Source organism: Aquarana catesbeiana, linkage group LG11 (genome assembly GCF_042186555.1).
Source record: "Aquarana catesbeiana isolate 2022-GZ linkage group LG11, ASM4218655v1, whole genome shotgun sequence".
NCBI lineage: Eukaryota > Metazoa > Chordata > Amphibia > Anura > Ranidae > Aquarana > Aquarana catesbeiana.
The window spans coordinates 8,254,606-8,277,988 of NC_133334.1; the positions used below are offsets into that span (position 1 = coordinate 8,254,606).

At 46.7% G+C, this 23,383-nt stretch overlaps 1 protein-coding gene across 1 annotated transcript in view; it reads left to right on the top strand.

Moving 5' to 3' along the window:
- The first annotated feature begins 322 nt into the window (after nucleotides 1-322).
- The window catches only part of SWAP70 (switching B cell complex subunit SWAP70), a 131,249-nt gene continuing 108,188 nt past the window's right edge, over nucleotides 323-23,383 (top strand). Inside the window, exon 1 of the mRNA XM_073603990.1 lies at nucleotides 323-518. Coding sequence (XP_073460091.1) covers nucleotides 420-518 — 99 coding nt within the window. The 5' untranslated portion in view covers nucleotides 323-419. The remainder of the gene's footprint in view (nucleotides 519-23,383) is intronic.

The window sequence follows — 23,383 nt, forward strand, 5'->3', positions numbered from 1 at the left end:
ATTTTTTTTTTTTTCTGCGCAGGAATCTGCAACGTGTACGAACTCATTGAAGCGCACATGAAAACCGATCTAAACGGACGTCTCTGCAGGTGAAATCTGTGCGTGAGTTTTGTTCTGCACGTATGGCGTGACCGGGGGGCCGCCGATGACTTGCAGGTGCAGCTGTGCGGAAAGCCTGAGTGGCCCGTTGGCACAGCCGGCTCAGTGAGTAGACGACACAGGCGCGTTCATTGTCCTAGGTATTCATACAGGGAAGTGCAGGGAGGGCTGTGATTGGTTTGAGGAAGAGAAGGTCATATGACAAAACAGGGGGGGTGGGGGGGGGGGAGCAGAATACTTCTGAGCTTCATACAGACAAGTTCTGTGCAAAAGTTGAAGCAGGAACCTTTTTCTTTTTTCCTCCTTCCTCAGGCAGCACCATGGCCCTGACGAAAGACGAATTGCTGAAGCCCATCTGGCACGCCTTCACCGCCCTGGACGTGGACAAGTGTGGAAAAGTCTCCAAGTCGCAGCTGAAGGTAGGCAGAGAATCCCCCATTCTTCTCATTGTACACAGGAGGCCGGGGACTACAACCCCCACCATCCCACCGAACACCTGCAGAATGCTGTGGGACTACAACTCTCATCTTATGTCCTTTATGTGTGCCCCCCCCCCCACATTACAAATCTAGGGGAGGTCAGAAATATTGGCTACAAATATATAAATCTATAATCTACCAGGGGGTCCCAGAAGGGCCATCGGGGGGCCACTATCAATATTAGTTACAAATGTACCACATATTCCTATTGTCACTGCTGGGGTCCCAAAGCAGACACCAGGGGCCACCAACATCCTTCACATTCCCTTACATCTCTAACATTCCCACCATCCCTGTGCTGAGTTCCGGGGTCTGTACACCCGCTGTGCCCATTATGAGGGGTTCCCACCATCCCTGTGCTGAGTTCCGGGGTCTGTACACCCGCTGTGCCCATTATGAGGGGTTCTCACCATCCCTGTGCTGAGTTCCCGGGTCTGTACACCCGCTGTGCCCATTATGAGGGGTTCCCACCATCCCTGTGCTGAGTTCCCGGGTCTGTACACCCGCTGTGCCCATTATGAGGGGTTCCCACCATCCCTGTGCTGAGTTCCCGGGTCTGTACACCCGCTGTGCCCATTATGAGGAGTTCCCACCATCCCTGTGCTGAGTTCCAGGGTCTGTACACCCGCTGTGCCCATTATGAGGGGTTCCCACCATCCCTGTGCTGAGTTCCCGGGTCTGTACACCCGCTGTGCCCATTATGAGAGGTTCCCACCATCCCTGTGCTGAGTTCCAGGGTCTGTACACCCGCTGTGCCCATTATGAGAGGTTCCCACCATCCCTGTGCTGAGTTCCCGGGTCTGTACACCCCGCTGTGCCCATTATGAGGAGTTCCCATCATCCCTGTGCTGAGTTCCCGGGTCTGTACACCCGCTGTGCCCATTATGAGGGGTTCCCACCATCCCTGTGCTGAGTTCCCGGGTCTGTACACCCGCTGTGCCCATTATGAGGAGTTCCCACCATCCCTGTGCTGAGTTCCAGGGTCTGTACACCCGCTGTGCCCATTATGAGGGGTTCCCACCATCCCTGTGCTGAGTTCCCGGGTCTGTACACCCGCTGTGCCCATTATGAGAGGTTCCCACCATCCCTGTGCTGAGTTCCCGGGTCTGTACACCCGCTGTGCCCATTATGAGAGGTTCCCACCATCCCTGTGCTGAGTTCCCGGGTCTGTACACCCGCTGTGCCCATTATGAGAGGTTCCCACCATCCCTGTGCTGAGTTCCCGGGTCTGTACACCCCGCTGTGCCCATTATGAGGGGTTCCCACCATCCCTGTGCTGAGTTCCAGGGTCTGTACACCCGCTGTGCCCATTATGAGAGGTTCCCACCATCCCTGTGCTGAGTTCCCGGGTCTGTACACCCCGCTGTGCCCATTATGAGGAGTTCCCATCATCCCTGTGCTGAGTTCCCGGGTCTGTACACCCGCTGTGCCCATTATGAGGGGTTCCCACCATCCCTGTGCTGAGTTCCCGGGTCTGTACACCCGCTGTGCCCATTGTGAGAGGTTCCCACCATCCCTGTGCTGAGTTCTCAGGTCTGTACACCCTCTGTGCCCATTATGAGGGGTTCCCACCATCCCTGTGCTGAGTTCCCGGGTCTGTACACCCGCTGTGCCCATTATGAGGGGTTCCCACCATCCCTGTGCTGAGTTCCCGGGTCTGTACACCCGCTGTGCCCATTATGAGGGGTTCCCACCATCCCTGTGCTGAGTTCCCGGGTCTGTACACCAAGGGGTGATTGGCCTTCACTGTGGTCACATGACTCCTATCAGGTTTCACCCACCTGCGTTGTCTATGGGACAGCTGCTGCTGCGGCGGCAAAGTAGCACAGCAATCATTCTAGCCCTAGACCTCCTCTGTAATTCTAAACTGGTAACCTGTAAAAATGTTTAAAGCATCGCCTATGGAGATTTTTAAGTACCGTAGTTTGACGCCATTCCACCAGTGTGCGCAATTTCAAAACATGACATGTTTGGTATCTATTTACTCGTCTTTTATATTTTACTTAAAACTCGGGTTATATATATTGTGTTTTTTTTTTTCTTTTGCATTAAAAGTGTATTTTTTTCCCCCAAAAAATGCGTTTGAAAAAAAAAAAAAAAACGCTGCGCAAGTACCGTGTGACATAAAAATTTGCAACGATCGCCATTTTATTCTCTAGGGTCTCTGCTAAAACAAAATATATAATGCTTGGGGGTTCTAAGTAATTTTCTAGCAATAAATACAGATTTTTTTACTTACTAAACAAAAAGTACCAGAAAAGGTCTTCAAGTGCTGAAGAGCTCCTTGACTCTGCCGCACGTGTCGGGAAAGCTATGGAAATGGGCGGCGGGGATTTTTGAATCTGGTGCAGGCCATTTTTAAAGGGCCACACTACAATACAAGCTTGGCTATAACGTTATTGAACTCCCCCCCGACTATGTCATCCTCTTGAGCGGTGGCACAGCCGGGGGGGGGGGGGGGCACAGATCGACGTCACCCATCAAGGTCACAGGTGCTAGCCTTGTGGTTATGTGAATGGAGGATGTGTTCGGTGGTGTCTTAAAGGGCCGAGGCGGAAGTTGCGGTACAAACGGTGATCCAGTGTCACAGCACAAAGCCTGGAGGACAGGAGAACAGGCGCTGTGGCAGATTTCACAAGTACGGGTGTGAACTCACTACGTTAACTCTTAACTCGAAGAGGAAGTTGTGAAATGATCACCCGGAAAGTGGAAGGATAAAAATACTCCAAGTGTGTGTGGTCTGAGGCTACAAACGATCTGCCATATCATGGGGGAGCAATCGTTCCCTTCTTATCACATTCCCGCTTGATGGAGGCGATTAAAAGGAATCTATCACCTGTGTGAGAAGGCTACAATAGAAGCTGCCATGACTATGTAGGTTAAGGTCAGACATTTTTCCAGAAAACCATTCAAAATATACACCAGAAGTCAGTGGTCATCAATGGAGGAAGCCATCATGTATCCTAAACCAACAAACTGCAAGCCTGTTAGGTACTGAGGAAATCAACAATCTGCAGTGTTGGTTATTATCAAAAAAATCAGAAGAGTCTGAGAGGAACATACATTGTACTCAATGCGTAACGTGTTCAACATACCGTCTCTACCACCAAATTCAACACCCTCTTCTTTCGACCCAGTGACTACAGAGGAGGATGCCAAACTTTTCCCTGATGCCCATCTCCTCACCGGTCCTTGGACCTCCTTCCCTCACTACTACTCCAGTCACCCTCTCGCTGTATTCAACGCACTCTTACTCACATCTTCAATCCTTCCCTCTGTAGTGGCATCTTCCCACCCCCCCCATAAAACATGCAATGGTCAGCCCCATACTTAACAAGCCCTCACTGGACCCCACCAGTTTGAACAACCTAAAACCCACCTCCTTTCTCCCATTTATTTTCAAATGCCTAGAATGCCTGGTCTACAACCGTCTGAGCCACCTCCATACTGATAACAACCTTCTTCACCCTTTACAATCTGACCTTCACCCACAATACTCTACAGGAACTGCCCTCCTAAAACTCACTAATGACTAACTGTTAAAACCAATAGACACCACTCTATACTCATACTATCAGACCTTTCTGTCACCTTCAACACAGTTGGCCACTCGTTCTTCTTTACAAAGCTCCACTCCATTGGCTTCTTCCAAGACTGTTCATTCAAGGTTCTCCTCCTATCTCAGCACCTTCAGTCTCACCTACAATTCTACCGCCTCCTCCTTGTTCTCTCTCTAGTGAAATTTTTCTCTCCCCTCATGCACTGGTCACCCCCATACTTAACAAGTCCTCACTGGACCCCACCAGTTTGAACAACTTAAACCCACCTCCTTTCTCACGTTTATTTCCAAATGCCTAGAATGCCTGGTCTACAACTGTCTGAGCCACCTCCATACTAATAACAACCTTCTTCACCCTTTACATACTGGCCTTCACCCACAATACTCTACTCTAGGAACTGCCCTCCTAAAACTCACTAATGACTAACTGTTAAACCCAATGGAAACCACTCTATACTCATACTATCAGACCTTTCTGTCACCTTCAACACAGTTGGCCACTCGTTCTTCTTTACAAAGCTTCACTCCGTTGGCTTCTTCCAAGACTGTTCTTTTAAGGTTCTCCTCTTATCTCAGCACCTTCAGTCTCACCTACAATTCTACCGCCTCCTCCTTGTTCTCTCTCTAGTGACATTTTCCTCTCCCCTCTAAAACATGCACTGGTCACCCCCATACTTAACAAGTCCTAACTGGATCCCACCAGTCTGAATAACCTAATACCCATCTCTTTGCCCTTGTTTATTTCTAAATGCCTAGAACACCTCTCATCTACAACCATCTGAACCATCTCCCCACTAAAAACAACCTTCTGGACCCCTTACAGGGTGAAGAAGGTTGTTATCAGTATGGAGGTGGCTCAGACGGTTGTAGACCAGGCATTTTAGGCATTTGGAAATAAAAGGGAGAAATGTGATGGGTTTTAGGTTGTTCAAACTGGTGGGGTCCAGTGAGGACTTGTTAAGTATGGGGCTGACCATTGCATGTTTATGTCCCACCTGTCTGAACAACCTAATACCCATCTCTTTGCCCTTGTTTATTTCTAAAGGCCTAAAACACCTCTCATCTACAACCATCTGAGCCACCTCCCCACTGACAACAACCTTCTGGACCCCTTACAGTCTGACTTTTATCCACAACACTCTATAGAAACTGCCCTTCTTAAACTCACTAATGACCTACTATCTGCTAAAACCAAAAACTGCTACTTCGTACTCCTGCTATTAGACCTTTGTGCCGCCTTCAACACAGTTGACCACTCGTTCCGACCACTTCCTCAGAAAGCTCCACTCTTTTTTTGCCTTCTAGACTCTGCTCTTTCGTGGTTCCCCTCCTACCTATCCCAGCTCACATTCAGTCTCACCTACAACTCTACCATCTCATCCTTCTTGTTCCCTCTCTAGTGGCATCTTCCTCTTCCCTCTAAAACTTTCACTGGTCACCCCTATACTTAACAATAGAGGTCGACCAATACTGTTTTTCCCCTGGCAGATGCCGATATTTAGAAATCGGGGAGGCTGATGGCAGATATTATGATGATTTTTGCGGCTGATATTTTAGGCCGATTTTTCATTTTTTTCCCCTTCACCTCATAAACTCACCCACTCCCAGTCCACTGCCCCCCTGCTTGCTCCTGTCACTCTACCACACACTAGATGTCCTCAGTACAATACACTACGGTACACTGATTGGCGGCACTGACTGGCACTTATAGGCACTGGTAGGTGGCACTAATTAGAAACACTGATTGGCACTGATAGGTGGCATTGGCTGGCACCGATATTAGGTGGCACTGATTGGAAGCACTGATTGGCACTGACAGGTGGCACTGATTGGAAACACTGATTAGCACTGACTGGCACCGACAGGTGGCACTGATTGGCACTGATAGATGGCACTGATTAGCACTGGCAGTTAGCACTGATTGGCACTGGCAGGTGGAACTGACAGATGGCACTGGTTGGCACTGGCAGATGGCACTGGTTGGCACTGATTGGCACTGGCAGGTGGCACTGGTTTGCACTGGCAGGTGGCGCTGATTGGCACTGGCAGGTGGTACTGGTTGGCACTGACAGATGGCACCGATTGGCACTGGCAGGTGGCACTGGTTGGCACTGACAGATGGCACTGGTTGGCACTGACAGGTGGCACTGGTTGGCACTGGCAGGTTTCACACTGGGCCCAAATAGTGTAACTGTGTGTGTGAAACTGACATATGTAACTGAATGCAGAGATCCGACACACCCTCTACTGAGTCAGAACTAGAGCTTCCTAATCAGAAAAGAGCATGGACTTTGCATATTACAGAACTCTAGAGAGACCACTGCTTCCTCTCACATTGAAAGAGACCTTCTTTGCAGCTTGCTGGCAGGAATAGGCTTTTTTACTCAGGCTGGCCATTCAAACAGCAACCAGCCTGACTGGCAACTGTGTGTCATGCTGGCATGGAGTCCTACTGGAAAGGCCCCTTACTCTATGTGTTAAAGCAGTGGGATCTCTGTAGAGGCCCCAACATGCTATGTCAGATATAGAGCTTCAGCAAAACTCATGCTCCCTGTTGATTGGAGAATTCTAAATCTGACTCAGAGGGGTTATTTTTTTTACGCCTTCCACCCCCTCAACCTGCCCTCCAGTCTATTAAAATCTACAATTAAGCCCCTGGTGGGTGGAACCTGCCAGAGGACGGGTTTCTTAGACAAGACTTGTATTGGGAGTGGTGGTCTTTTAATATGATGGGTAGCCCCAGTGCCGGGACAAGAGTAGATGGGAGGGGCAGCTGCCCTGGGCACTGTGGTATCATCATGTGAGGTGCGGGGGTACCACAAGGAGATTTGGGGGAGGGTATCTGTGTTGGGAGGGGGAATTTGGGGTGCGGCAGGAAGTAAGAATTGTTCTAGGGAGGGGAAATTTAGGGAGGTGTATTAGGAGCGGTGATTTGGAGGGGGGGGGGGATTTGTGTTGAGAGGAGGGATGGGGGAAATGTATTTGTGCTAGCAGAGGGGAGCGGGGGAGTTTGTGCTAGGGGGAGGAGTCCTTTTTTTTGGGAGGGGGATTTGTGGGGGTGGGGGTGGGGGGTGATTTTTTTTCTGACACACAATTCTTACAACTCTTGGAGGGGGGGGGATTCAGCTGGGGGGGGTGGATTTGTACTGTGAGGAGGGGGGATTAATGCTTGGGGGGTAAGCATGCAGATTAGTGCTCAATTTTTTTGGGGGGGGGGGGATTTTTTCTGACACATAATTTTTACAACTCTTGGGGGGAGGGGATTCAGCGGGGGGGGGGGGTGGATTTGTACTGGGAGGAGGGGGGATTTATGTTTGAGGGGTAAGCATGCAGATTAGTTGTCTATTTTTTTTTTGGGGGGGGGGGGGGGGGTTTGACACATAATGCTCATACATCTTGGGGGAGGGGACGCAGTTTGGCATGTTCACCCTGGCCTCTAGATGACCCGTTCCCGACACTGGGTAGCCCTACTGACCAATAGGGAGGCAGAGTGGGAGGAGCCAAGCAAAGACTTGCCAGTAACTTTAGCTGTCTATAACTGTTGATCTATCGATCCTTCTGAAGGTTCCATCACCCTCCCGGTTGGGATTGCCCAGATTTGCCCCGGGTTCAAGGCAGGTCTACTTCAAACATCCCTCCTGAGTCCTGACCAGAAGAAAGCCAAGCCGGGAAACTTTAGAACCTTTGTGTAGGAGATACGGATCAGCGCTCGGCGTGGATAAAAACCGCAGTTTGTAACAGTTGGTGTTTACTGCGCCGGGACACGACAATGAATGATGCCGATTTATAATGCATGAGCCCCCCTGCTGCTCTAATTGTTCCATTTATAAGGAGCGGATCACGTGTCCTCGGGGGGGGGAGAACGGAGAATTGTATGGTCGGGACATATAAGAACCCGCTGGATGGAAATGGCGCTCAGCGGTATCACATTCCGGTGCCGGGCCGGTGTATGTGTGTGTGTGTAAGAATATAATGGAGAGCCACGGGGATTCACGTAACCGTGGATTTCTAGATCCCTTGGGCTCCATTCACATCTGAGCGCGCCGTGAACATGCGTGAAAAGCGTGCGTTTTTACGCGTGTTTATGAAACGTGCACAAAAAAAAAAAAATCAACCCCTGAAGGTGTTCATGGCACCCCAAACGCGGCAAACAGACGCAAGTTTTCACGCGCGTCAAAACAATGTGTGAAGCTCAACACCCAGACAGGAGCTTCTTTGGCGCATTTGTCGCTCTCATAGGGCAAATGAAGGGACTACCCTATGTGTGTAAGACATTAACCACTTCAGCCCCGGAAGATTTTACCCCCCTTCCTGACCAAAGCGACTGCGTCACTTTAACTGACAATTGCGCGGTCGTGCGGCGGTACAGCAAAACAAAATTGACGTCCTTTTTCCCCCCACAAATAGAGATTTCTTTTGGTGGTATTTGATCACCTCTGCGGTTTTTATTTTTTGCGCTATAAACAAAAAAAAGAGCGACGATTTTGAAAAAAAAGCAAAATTTTTTTACTTTTTGCTGTAATAAATATTCCCCAACAAATATATAAAAAACATTCTTTTCCTCAGTTTAGGCCGATACGTATTCTTCTACATATTTTTGGTAAAAAAAATCGCAATAAGCGTATATTGATTGGTTTGTGCAAAAGTTATAACATCTACAAAATAGGGGATAGATTTTATTATAAATTTTTTTTAAAATTGGTAATGGCGGCGATCTGCGATTTTTACCGTGACTGCGACATTATGGCGGACACATCAGACACTTTTGACACTATTTTGGGACCATTGTCATTTATACAGCGATCAGTGCTATAAAAATGCACTGATTTCTGTGTAAGTGACACTGGCAGGGAAAGGGTTAACCACTAGGGGGCGATCAAGGGGTTAAGTGTGTCCTAGGGAGTGATTCTAACTGTAGAGGGGAGGGGCTACTACTCACATGACAGCGATCACTGCTCCCGATGACAGGGAGCAGTAGATCTCTGTCATGTCACAAGCCAGAACGGGGAAATGCCTTGTTTACATAGGCACCTCCCCACTCTTCCGCTCCGTGACACGATCGCGGGCCCGCCGTGGACATCGAGCCCGCGGACACGGTCACGCTGTACGCGGCGGGCGAGGGCCTGCTAGCCCCGCCAATTAAAGGGGACGTACAGGTACGCCCATTTTCCCACCGCTGCCATTGTGCCGACGTATATTGGCGTGCGGCGGTTGGCAAGTGGTTAACAAAAAAACCTGCAATAAGAAGTGTTAGAAAATGCGGGTTCATAATACGCTAGCAGTGCCGGATTTAACTCATAGGACGTCCTCCTGGAACGCGGCTCGTCTATGGGGCAGTGCTGTGGAGCGATCAGTCACCGGCCGTGTCTGTCGGATTGGCTGATCAGCGTAGTGGCTTGCTCCCTGTACCATGTGATTGCTGTAACCAATCACAGCAGATCACATGACCGTTGTACACAGTGGATGGCTTCCTTTCATGCCATCCATTGTGTACAAGCTAGCTGTGATTGGTCATAGTGATCACATGATACAGACAGGGCCAATCACCGCACATCTGTACCATGTGGTTAGCTGTGGACAATCACCGCAGATCACATGACCGTTGTACACAGTGGATGGCTTCCTTTCATGCCATCCATTGTGTACAAGCTAGCTGTGATTGGTCGTAGTGATCACATGATACAGACAGGGCCAATCACCACACATCTGTACCATGTGGTTAGCTGTGGACAATCACAGCAGATCACATGACCGTTGTACACAGTGGATGGCTTCCTTTCATGCCATCCATTGTGTACAAGCTAGCTGTGATTGGTCATAGTGATCACATGATACAGACAGGGCCAATCACCACACATCTGTACCATGTGGTTAGCTGTGGACAATCACAGCAGATCACATGACCGTTGTACACAGTGGATGGCTTCCTTTCATGCCATCCATTGTGTACAAGCTAGCTGTGATTGGTCATAGTGATCACATGATACAGACAGGGCCAATCACCACACATCTGTACCATGTGGTTAGCTGTGGACAATCACAGCAGATCACATGACCGTTGTACACAGTGGATGGCTTCCTTTCATGCCATCCATTGTGTACAAGCTAGCTGTGATTGGTCATAGTGATCACATGATACAGACAGGGCCAATCACCGCACATCTGTAGCATGTGATTAGCTGTGGCCAATCACAGATAATCACAACAAGACACACTGAATGAGTCAGTTTCATTCAGTATAAATGGTTGCTCCTACAAATGAAATTCACTGGTATAAGCAATCCTAATGTGTAAAAAAAAAAAAAATCCTGATCACTTCCCCAGAGTAGTAGAGTGTTACTATGATAACACGGTATTGTTCTAGTAACAGTATGTTAGATAAAAAAAAAAAAAAAATCATAAAAAGAAAGAAAAAGAATTTAATAAAAAAGAAATTGAAAAAATAATGATTACATTTTTTTTTCTCCTACTGTCACCAGTCAGTGTCCCTGATCACCGCCACACCCGTTATATGATGTCGCCGTACCGCACTGGTGACAGTATGTACAAAAAAAAAAAAAAAAAAAAAATTTAAATTTCTTTATTTTCCAAAAAAATTATAACTTCGAAAAACTCGCTGTGCCCCTTATTAAATACCTTGGACTGTCTACTTTCCAAAAAGGGGGTCATTTGGAGGGGATTTGTACTGTTCTGGCATTTTTGGGCCTCCAGCAATGAGATCGGCCGTCAGTACATCAGGATTGATCGATTTTCAGATATATATATCCCATAGTTTGTAGACTCTATAACCTTCCTACAGACTAAATAATATACACAGGTTTGGGATATTTTTTGCACCAAAGAAATGGAGCAGAATAACGTTTGGGCTAAATTTATGAAGAAAGATTTTTATATTTTTTTTTCAAAATTTATAACAAACGAAGAAAAATTCTTTTTTTTTTTTTTTATTTAGCAAAAAATAAAAGGAAATTCCAGTGGTGATTAAATACCACCAAAAGAAAACTCTATTTTTGTTGAAGAAAAAAATTATAAAAATGCCATATGTGTACAGCGTTGTATGACCGCGCAATGGTCACTCACAGTGTGAGAGCGCTGAAAAGCTGAAAAGGAGGTAAAAGTCGTCAAGAATTCTTCATTGTCATTTCCTTTCAAGATCAAATCAATATTATTTTGATCCGTTGTCGCGTGGGCCCTTAACTGGCGCGGGGCCCTTAGGCTGATGCCTACTTTGCCTATTCGGTAATCCGGCTCTGTACGCTAGGTTTACACGGCCGCATGTTGGGAAAGCAAAATTGCGCGTTTTTCTTTATATTTGCACATAAACCTGTCCCCCCCCCATGCATCGGCGAACGCGCTGATTTTCGCGCAAACCAGGTGCGATGTTGTTTTGGAGAGGAGTCATAGAGCTCTTTTCCGCGTTTGTTGCACGCAGTGCAGCCCTTTGCATTAATAACCGCTTCCCACCCCCCACCTGCAATGTACTACGGATGGGCGGCCGCTGTAGGCAAAACCACACCTCCCAACGTTTTAAGATGGGAATGAGGGACACTTACTAGCAAAGGTATGTAGGCATAATACACGCCCCCCCTGCCACACCCCTTAAAGGGGACATAACCAAAAAAAAAAAAGGTTAATTATATCCGCAAGTGCTTTTTCTTTACCACTAATATTCCTTTATATTGGCTCCTAAAATTGACAAATGCAGAAATTTAGAATTTGGATGAAAAGTTTAGCACTTGGAAACACTTTTTGAAAGATAAAAAGTGCATTTTTTATGCAACTCTATCAGACCAAAATGAGGGACAAATGAGGAGGAAAGAGGGACTTTGCTCGAAATCAGGGACAGTCCCTCGAAATCAGGGACAGTTGGGAGCTATGGCAAAACAATGTACCCGTACGTTGCTGCCTACTTCCAGATTTGGGCTGCACACATTTGCCCCCCCCCCCCAGCTCCCACTGTGATTGTACACAGCGAGAGAGCTTGTCAGCAAGTCCCGCCCAATGATTCATGGCCGGGTCCAATCACAGCCCAGAGCTCTGTACACAGGGGGCGATCTGGCAGTTTCTCATCCCCGCAAAGCAGGAATAAGAAACAAAGAGATTATTAGTAAAAAGGCAGCACATTGTAAAACACACATTTACACATTGTTAGGCACACATTTAACCCCTTGATCGCCCCTAGATGTTAACCCCCTTCCCAGCCAGTGTCAGCCAGTGTCAGTAGTACAGTGACAGTATATAGTATTATCACTGACCACTGTATTAGTGTCACTATTGATGTCAGTGGCAGTTAGCCAGTTCCCCCCAGCATCGGTTAGTGTCAGATTGTCCGCCGCACTATCGCAGACCCATTATAAGTCGCTGATCACCGCCATTACTAGTATAAAATAAATTATAAAAAAAAAAAAATATATAAAATAAACAAAATAAAAGTTCCAGTGTATATCCCATTGTTTTTAGATGCCAACTTTCACACAAACCAAACAGTATATACACTTATTATGATTTTTACTTACTCCAGGCCTGACAGTATTTGGCTCAAAAAAAAAAAATACACTTAATATACTTTTTTTTTTACCAAAAATATGTAGCAGAGTACATTTTGGCCTACATTTATGAAGAAATTTGATTTTTTAAAATTTATTCTTGTATTGGATGTTTTATAGGAGAAAGTAAAAAATAAATATATTTTTTTTCAAAATTGTCGGCCTTTTTTTTGTTTATATCGCAAAAGAACTAAAAAAAAACCCCATTGGTTAACAAATGCCACCAAAAAAAAGCTCTATTTGTGTGAAAAAAAATGAAGAAATTAGATTTTTTTAAAATTTTTGTATTGGATGCTTTATAGCAGAAAGTAAAAAGTATTTTTTTTTATTTTTTTTTTTTTCAAAATTGTCGGTCTTTTTTGTTTATATCCCAAAAAAAAAAAAAAACCCCATTGGTGATCAAATGCCACCAAAAAAAAAAGCTTTATTTGTGTGAAAAAAAAATGAAGAAATTCGATTTTTTTTTTAATTTTTGTATTGGATGTTTTATAGCAGAAAGCAAAAAATATATATTTTTTTTTTTTTCAAAATTGTCGGTCTTTTTTTGTTTATATCGCAAAAAAAAAAAAAAAAATTGGTGATCAAATGCCACCAAAAGAAAGCACTACTTGTGTGAAAAAAAAAATGAAGAAATTAGATTTTTTTTTTTTATTTTTGTATTGGATGTTTTATAGGAGAAAGTAAAAAATATTGTTTTTTTTTTTTTTTTCAAAATTATCGGTCTTTTTTTGTTTATATCCCAAAAAATTAAAAAAAAAAACCCATTGGTGATCAAACGCCACCAAAAGAAAGCTCTATTTGTGTGAAAAAAAATGATATAAATTTAGTTTGGGTACAGCGTCGCACGACTGCGCAATTACCAGGTAAAGTAGCGCAGTGCCGAATCGTTAAAAAATGATCTGGCCATGAAGGGTGTAAAACCTTCCGGAGCTGAAGTGGTTAATGGCACTCCGGATGCGGCAAAAATAATGCGTGAAGTTCAGCGCTCACGCAGGTACAGGGGCTTCTTTTCCGCGTCTGTCATGCGAATTCACGTAGCGCAGAAGAACGAAAAAAAAAACCCCGTGCGTTTGTCATCTCCCGCACTCGATTGCACTCGGCTGTAGGTGGAAACTAAGCCCTAAGAAACTCACTGACTTAAGAGGAACTATAAGTTTCAGCATTCCTTTACCATCCCCCCTCTGTGATGTGACTATGTATCGGCTTTTACTGAAAAAAAATCAATATGTATCAGCAGTCCGGGATGGTCTGCGCTCAGGGACGGCCTGACGGGATACAAAGTATTGTTTAGGTTTCTCTGCAGATTATATTACACTTTATGAGACCGGGTGCAATAAAACTCAATTGCCACCAAACAAAGCAAACGTGGAAATTATCACACCGACCGGCAGGCCGGCGCGTGTCCTGTGGACGAAGATATATACAATATTACCAAAAGTATTGGGACGCCTGCCTTTACACGCACATGAACTTTAATGGCATCCCAGTCTTAGTCCGTAGGGTTCAATGTTGAGTTGGCTCCGCCCTTTGCAGCTATAACAGCTTCAAGTCTTCTAGGAAGGTTCTCCACAAGGTTTAGGAGGGTGTCTATGGGAATGTTTGACCATTCTTCCAGAAGAGCATTTGTGAGGTCAGGCACTGATGTTGGACGAGAAGGCCTGGCTCGCAGTCTCCGCTCTAATTCATCCCCAAGGTGTTCTATGGGGTTGAGGTCAGGACTAGTCAAGTTCCTCCACCCCAAACTCGCTCATCCATGTCTTTATGGACCTTGCTTTGTACACTGGTGCGCAGTCATTTTGGAACAGGAAGGGGTCATTCCCAAACTGTTCCCACAAAGTTGGGAACATAAAATTGTCCAAAATGTCTTGGTATGATGACACCTTAAGATTTCCCTTTATTGGAACTAAGGGGCCAACCCCAACCCCTGAAAAACGACCCCACACCATAATCCTCCAAATGGTTTGGACCAGTGCACAAAGCAAGGTCCATAAAGTCATGGATGAGCGAGTTTGGGGTGGAGGAACTTGACTGGCCTGCACAGAGTCCTGACCTCAACCCGATAGAACACCTTTGGGATGAATTAGAGCGGAGACTTCTTGTCCATCATCAGTACCTAACCTCACAAATACACTTCTAGAAAGACAGGCAAACATTCCCATAGACACCCTCCTCAACCTTGTGGACGGCCTTCCCAGAAGAGTTGAAGCTGTGAAGCTGAGGGTTCAATATTGAACCCTCTGGACTAAGATCATTTCATGTGGCTGTAAAGGTAGGTGTCCCAATACTTTTGGTAATATAGTGTATATAGAGTGTTATAGCGAAAGGTGTCGGGGGCGGGGTGGTTCAATGTGATAGAAAACTGATAACCAATTGTTCGAAAAAAAGAAGTGACATTGAGATTCATCAACATGGAAATCTCCATATATACTGCCGTCCCAGGATACTCCGGACCAATCATAGAGGAGGGACTGCCCATAGAGCAATGAGGGACATCCTGTCAGGGCTGGGCTCAGCCCTTCCTTCTCAGAGCTGGCCACTCAGCTGTCAGCTAATTACCAGCTCCTATCTCTCCACGGTGACTCACCTGTTGATGATATCCTGCTCGTCAGTCCTGCCTACTTAAGCCGTCCAGTCCAGATGATCTCTGCCTTTGCCTTGGTCACATCTCTAGAGATTTCCTCTGGCTCCAGATCTTGCTTGCTGTTCTACTACGCTGTTCTCTGGCTCCCTGACGTTTTGGCTTGTCTGACTATCCGTTCCGGTTCCTGAACTCTGGCTATGTTTTGACTACGCTTACTCTGTTTACCTTTTTTTATTATTATTAAACAAGTGAGATTTAACTGTACTTCTGTCTCGGTCTGATTTCATGGTTTCTGACAGTAGGCGAAGGCCATGAATTCAGAAGATGCAGTCAATCCACTTGTTGGTAATATTTTTTCCAGATTGGATGAGCAGGATCTCCGCATGGATCAGTTTGCCATGGTGTTACAAACGCTCCTGAGTCAGATGGCTCACCTGGAATCTCCCACTGTGGTTGCTCCGGTACAACCTGAGTTGCAGGCCGTCCCTGCTGCTGCTCCAGTCTCTGTGCAGGCACCCGCCTTGAGCATTACCTCTATAAGAAGTATGTCTGGTTCCGCTCCGCTTCACCAGCAATTTGGGGGCAATCCAGTCCAATGCAGAGGGTTTCTCAACCAGGTTGAGATATACCCCAGGCGTTCCCCATGGACAGAAGCAGGTTTCATGATATCTTTGCTTTCTGAGAAAGCCTTGGCCTGGGCAAACCCTCTATGGGAGATGCAAAAACCTGTTGTCTTGAGTTACCCTGAGTTTGTGGCCTCCTTTAAAATGGTATTTGACGTTCCCACATGCTCCACCTTCTGCTGCCAAGTGCCTCATGTCCATCAAACAGAGTAAGAGAACTGTTGCCGATTACGCCATTGAATTCCGTACTCTGGCAGCTTGGAACAATGAGGTCTCGTGGCTGCTTTTTCTCATAGTCTCTCGGATACCATCAAGGATGAGATAGCAGCAGGAGATATCCCCACTGAGCTGGAGAGGTTAATCACGTTTGCCATCCTCATTGACTCCAGACGCAGAGAAAGACTCTCTTTTAAGGAGCGCTTGCGGAAGCCTCCTGTACATTTGCCTCTGAGCTTTGCAGTCCCACCCGTGCCTCTCTCACCTCTCATGCCTCCTGGTACTGAGTCGGTCAGTGAAGATGAACCCATGCACTTGGGTTTCACACGTCTCCCTGTAGATGAGAGAGCCTTTAGGAGGAGGGAGAGATTGTGGCCAGGTAGGTCACTTTTTGAAGTCTTATCCTACCTGTCCAGGGAACGCCCGAACCTTAAGGTCCTGTCACGGACAGACCTTAGGTGGCATTGTTTCGTCCCCAGTTATCCTGAAAGATAAGCCACTGGTTTGGGTTACCCTTTCTTGGGCTGAATCGTCCGTCGAGATGCAGGCTCTAATCGATTCTGGGGCTGCAGGCCTGTTCATTGATGCTGCCTTTGTATCGCAGCACTCGATTCCGCTGCAGCTACGTGACACTCCACTTGCCATTGAGGCTCTTGACGGGAGACCTCTACAGCCTGCCCATGTGACTCATGAGACGGTTCTGCTGTCCATGGCCGTAGGGGCTATTCACCATGAGATAATCCAATTCCAAGTTATTTCCTCACCTAAGTTTCCGCTGGTTATTGGTTATCCTTGGTTACAGAGGCACAGCCCCTCTTGATTGGCTCCATGCTGAGGTTCTCTCCTGGTCGCCACAATGCAGTAAGACATGCTTCCAGAAGGTAGCCAAGGTCCTGTGCACCTCTTCACTCTCCTCCCTGCCGGAGGAGTACTGCGATTTTAGCGATGTCTTTGACAAAGGTCAAGCCGGTAGTTTGCCTCCACACCAGTCGTATGATTGAGCATTTGACCTTCGGCCTGCTGCCATACCCCCTCGTGGCCGGGTTTACCCTTTGTCAGTCTTGGAGGATAAGGTCATGGAGAAGTAGGTTGCAGATGCAATTACTCGAGGTTTCATCCACAAATCCTCATCTCCTGCTGGTGCTGGTTTCTTCTTTGTGAAGAAGAAGAGTGGTGAACTGAGACCTTGTATTGATTATAGGGGTCTCAATTGTTTCACGATTAAGAATGCCTTTCCGATTCCGTTGATTGCGGAGTTATTTGACCGCCTCAAGGGAGCAACGGTTTTCACGAGGCTTGATTTGAGAAGGGCATATAATCTCGTGAGGATTAAGGAGGGCAACAAGTGGAAAACTGCATCTAATACCAGAACAGGTCATTATGAATACTTCATAATGCCTTTTGGCCTTTGTAACACCCCGGCAGTTTTCTAGGAATTTATTAACGATGTCCTCCGAGATTTGTTGCAGTTATGTGTGGTGGTTTATCTCGACAATATCCTCATATTTTTCAAGCCCCTGGAGAGCCACCACACAGATGTCTGTTGTGTGCTTCAGAAACTAAGAGAGAACAATCTCTATTGTAAATTGGAGAAGTGCGAATTCTATCGTGAACAGGTTAAATTCCTGGGTTATGTCATTACCACTGCTGGTTTTTTGATGGACCCAGAGAAACTTTCAGCAGTCCTAAATTGGCCCCGACCCCGTGGGTTTGCACCCTCTGCAGCGTTTTCTTGGCTTTGCCAACTATTATCGGAAGTTTATTCCTAACTTCTCGTCTCTGGTCTAGCCCCTGACTGATATGACCAGAAAGGACGGTAACCCACAGAGTTGGTCTCCAGAGTTCAGTGATTGGGATTGCCTACAATGTAAATCATTGAGACAATGATTTAATGTTCCATCTCTATGACATCAGAGGAAGATGTTGCTTGTGAGCCCAGTTCCCGCTTCTTCTGGGTTCCTGCAGACAGTATGAAAGTCTTGCAAGTTTATTTTGCAACCGCCAAATTTGGAAAAGTCTGCGGCACTCATCCCGGACTGGGGGTTATTGTTCTAAGACTTCAGTTATTGATGAATAGAAGTCAGGAAGGAGTCCTGTGCTTTCTAAGAACTCGACAAAACAATTATAAAGATGAGAGTGAACAATGCCGATCGACCGGTATGACGAGCCGAGCGATGAACAGGTACGTCAGGTATGTGGAGATCAGAGGATCCCATGGCGGAAATAATATTACTCATCGCTCCCCAACACAGGGCCGCCTTAAAGGGCACCGTAACTTTACAGGTTTGTATGACGAAATCCCTGACATGTCACTATACGCGCTATCGTCCGAAAATCTGATCATGTGTACGAAGCTTTAGATTGCAAGCTCCTTGGGAGCAGGGACTGATGTGTATGTAAAGCGCAGAGTAGATAGTCAGCACCAAGAAATAAAAGGTGGAGCTTTTACCAGAAATTCTTCTTTACCTTAGTAGGGATGAGCTGATCCCTATGTTTAGAGCATTCAGCATGACAGGTTATGGTTGTCAGTGGTTGCTAAGGAAGCAAAGGGTCTGGTATGCTTTCTTTTTTGTTTAGAGGGGGGAGGCGACTTCACTTTATGTGGTCCTTGGGGCAGTTCCACTGATAAGAAGCATTATTCTATCCACTGACACCAATGATGGGGCACTATTCCTCCCACTGACACCAATAATAGGGTACTATTCCTCCCACTGACACCAATAATTGGGTACTATTCCTCCCACTGACACCAATGATGGGGCACTATTCCTCCCACTGACACCAATGATGGGGCACTATTCCTCCCACAGACACCAATTATGGGGCACTATTCCTCCCACTGATACCAATTATGGGGCAATATTTCTCCCACTGATACCAGTGATGGGGCACTATTCCTCCCACTGATACCAATGATGGGGCACTATTCCTCCATCTGAAACCAATGATGGGGCACTATTCCTCCCACTGATACCAATGATGGGGCACTATTCCTCCCACTGACACCAATGATGGGGCACTATTCCTCCCACTGACACCAATGATGGGGCACTATTCCTCCCACTGAAACCAATGATGGGGCACTATTCCTCCCACTGACACCAATGATGGGGCATTATTCCTCCCACTGATACCAATGATGGGGCATTATTCCTCCCACTGATGCCAATGATGGGGCACTATTCCTCCCACTGACACCAATGATGGGGCGCTATTCCTCCCACTGATACCAATGATGGGGCACTATTCCTCCCACTGACACCAATGATGGGGCGCTATTCCTCCCACTGATACCAATGATGGGGCACTATTCCTCCCACTGACACCAATGATGGGGCGCTATTCCTCCCACTGATACCAGCAATGGGGCACTAGTCCTCCCACTAATACCAATGATGGGGCACTATTCCTCCCACTGATGCCAATGATGGGGCACTATTCCTCCCACTGACATCAATGATGGGGCACTATTCCTCCCACTGACACCAATTACGTAATTTTTTTACTTCCACTGACCACCAAGCCTTTGGCATTGTTTTCTCCAACTGATTCCGGAGCATTTTTTACTCCCACTGGCCGCAGTCTGGCCCCCCCTAAAGTTTGCAGGGCAGTTAACTGGCCCTTTGATTTGAAAGTTTGGAGACCCCTGCTATAGGGAGTCCCTGGCCATTCAAATGGCCAGGGAATGGAGTGGGTTAGATCATTACCTACATATGACCACATGGCCTATGATGTCACCGCTATCCTGGCTGTCCATGGTTGTTAAGGAAGCAGCGGCTATTTGCACCCGCCACGTCCTTACCAACAGAGCCCTCTTTAAGGCAGGGCAAAAGGGGCAGCTGCCCTGGGCCCTGTCATTGTTGTGGGGCCCAAAGCAGCTGCCTCATACTTGCAAAATATCCTGGTTTAAATTCCCCTCATCCCTTAAAGTTTTAGTCCTGTGCTGTGTCCCGATATCTCAGTGTGAAGTGCTGCTACTAATTCTGCCCAGCTCTGCTCTATTGTTGTGTACAGATGACTCACCTGCAAACCCTGTGCTTATATATAAATAACCGGCATTGATATGTAAATAGCTACGGGCGGCGGCATTGGTATGTAAATAAAGGCAGCATTCATATGTATATCATACCTCCCTGAGGTCATATCCACCATCACCTATACTGAATGCTGCTCACTGGGGAGGTAAAGGGGCATGCTTGAAAGTCCTGCCTGCAACTGTGGTCATTAAGCCTAACATCAGCCTGTTCTGCAAAGGTAAAGCAAATTGGTGGAGGGAGCGGGGGTTAGTGTGGGGTGTGCAGAGGTAGGCAGAGAAGGAATGACAATTTGGGGTGCACAGGTGAGCAAGGAGGGGGATGTATAGAGGTAAGTAATGTGGGTGCAAAGATGAGCAGAGGGGGCAGGTAGAGTTAAAGGGGTGGAGGGTTGGAGTGAAGAGAATGGGGGAGGTTTGGGGTGCAGAGGTCAGCGGGGGTTTGGGGGGAAAAGATAGAGTGGATAAAGATGTAGGTAAAGTGTAGGGCAGCCCATTCATTTCAATGGGCTGCTCTATGCGCCAGAAATGCAGAAGAAAGTCCCTAACACTTTTTCCAAATCACACGGTGCCACAGCACATGTCAGCAGATGCGTGAGGGTGTCATTAACAATTAGTGGCACTTCTGTGTATCTGCTAAAGGGCGGCACGTTTCTGTGGTGTCGATTTTGCATGCGTTCCCGACACACAAATGTGAACGCAGGCTAAATGTCTCAGTTACATTGGTGGTCAGTGTAAATCTTCTCATTACATTGGGGCTTGGTGTAGAATCCTTTCATTCACACTAGTGGCCAGTGTGAAGGTCCCCCTTACATTGGTGGTCAGTGTAAACCCCTATTACATTGGTGGTCAGTGTAAACCCCTATTATATTGGTGGTCAGTGTAAACCCCTATTATATTGGTGGTCAGTGTAAACCCCTATTATATTGGTGGTCAGTGTAAACCCCTATTACACTGGTGGTCAGTGTAAACCCCTATTACATTGGGGGTCAGTGTAAACCCCTATTGCATTGGTGGTCAGTGTAAACCCCTATTGCATTGGTGATCAGTGTAAACCCCTATTACATTGGTGGTCAGTGTAAACCCCTATTACATTGGTGGTCAGTGTAAACCCCTATTACATTGGTGGTCAATGTAAACCCCTATTACACTGGGGGTCAGTGTAAACCCCTATTGCATTGGGGGTCAGTGTAAACCCCTATTGCATTGGTGGTCAGTGTAAACCCCTATTGCATTGGTGGTCAATGTAAACCCCTATTACACTGGGGGTCAGTGTAAACCCCTATTGCATTGGTGGTCAGTGTAAACCCCTATTGCATTGGTGGTCAGTGTAAACCCCTATTGCATTGGTGGTCAGTGTAAACCCCTATTACATTGGTGGTCAGTGTAAACCCCTATTACATTGGTGGTCAGTGCAAACCCCTATTACATTGGTGGTCAGTGTAAATCCCTATTTTATTGGTGGCCAGTGTTGAAACTCCTCTTTATATTGGTAGTCGGTAAAAAAATCAGCATTGCCATTGATCACACCCCCCCCCCCCCCAGCACTGCCACTGATCCCAGGAGTTCTAGCATCCCTAGGAGTTTTCTGTCTATTAATGGGTCCCCTCACCTCCCCAGTCCATGGTGTGCAGGCAGTGAGGAGATAATGTCCTGTAACCTCTAGCGACCAATCAGTAAGCAGTAATGAAGTGCAGTAATCTCTAGCACCCAATTAACAAGCAGAAATCATTTGCTGTAACCTCTAGCAACTATTCAGTGAGCCGTAATGTGTGCTGTAACCTCTAGCAACTATTCAGTGAGCCGTAATGTGTGCTGTAACCTCTAGCAACTATTCAGTGAGCCGTAATGTGTGCTGTAACCTCTAGCAACTATTCAGTGAGCCGTAATGTGTGCTGTAACCTCTAGCAACTAATCGGTAAGCTGTAATGTGTGCTGTAACCTCTAGCAAATATTCAGTGAGCCGTAATGTGTGCTGTAACCTTTAGCAACTAAACGGTGAGCCGTATTGTGTGCTGTAACCTCTAGCAACTAATCAGTGAGCCGTAATATGTGCTGTAACCTCTAGCAACTAATCAGTGAGCCGTAATGTGTGCTGTTACCTCTAGCAACTAATCAGTGAGCCGTAATGTGTGCTGTAACCTATAGAAACCAGTCAGTAAGCGGTAATGATATGCTGTAACCTCTTGCAACCAGTCGCAGTCGCTGTCTGATCTGATTCAGTAAACTGATTTTGAGTCTAGCTGCTATTTAGTGTGTATATATATCAGAGCAGGTGGAGAGCGAAATTGCATTGGTGGGGGGGGGGGGCAAGAAAATGTTTGCCCAGGGTTCAATGAATATTAAAGATGGTCCTGCTTACCAACCACTAACATAACCTGACCCATTTACTTGCATTGCTGGAAATCCCCGGAGTGGATTTCACACCATTACCTAAGGGCAATGATGTCCTCACAAGCCCCTTCCTATAGCCAATGACAGCTTGTTGAGCTGGTGTTACCCTCAGGGATCATTCACATGTGGCGGGATGCCGGGGCTTTTTCCTAGCAAGGTGGCGGCAGCCGACATCATGACTGACAATGGGATTTACAATGAGGGATTTTTTTGGGGAGGGATTTTTTTGGGGGGGGGATTTTTTTGGGGGGGATTTTTTTTTTAATAAAGGGCTTGCCAGACTTTTTTGTGAATGAATAGGAGTACTGTGTAGCGGATACTCATTCACAAAGGGGGGGGGGGGGTGGTATCATGGGGTCCCCCTTATTATTAAAAGGGCTTTCCAGATTCTAAGAAGCTCTTCACTTTGTCCTTAAACTATTCCTGAGCACGCTATAGCCAAAAGATGGCTACGTCGTGGTCGCCCATTTCCGGGAGGGCGTCTTATTGACGTCTTCCCAGAACCCTGCCCCGCCACGCGCCCCTGGGGCAAGCATTGGGCGTGGTATGTGACCAGAGATTGAGGTACAGGGCCAATCACAATGGCCCTTTACCATGTGATCAGCTGTGTCCAATCACAGATCATCACATGTAAACAAATGCTGGTTATCGGCATTTCCTGTCCCTGTGTGAGGAAAGGAAAGCCAATAACTGGCTTTCCTGTGACAGGGCACATTTTCACTGATCAGTGCAACATACTGTATAAGTGCCCACCAGTGCAGCTTATCAGTGTCCATCAGTGTAGCTTATCAGTGCCGCCTTATCAGTGCCCATTAGTGCCACCTTTTCAGCCTTATCAGTGCCCAACAGTGCC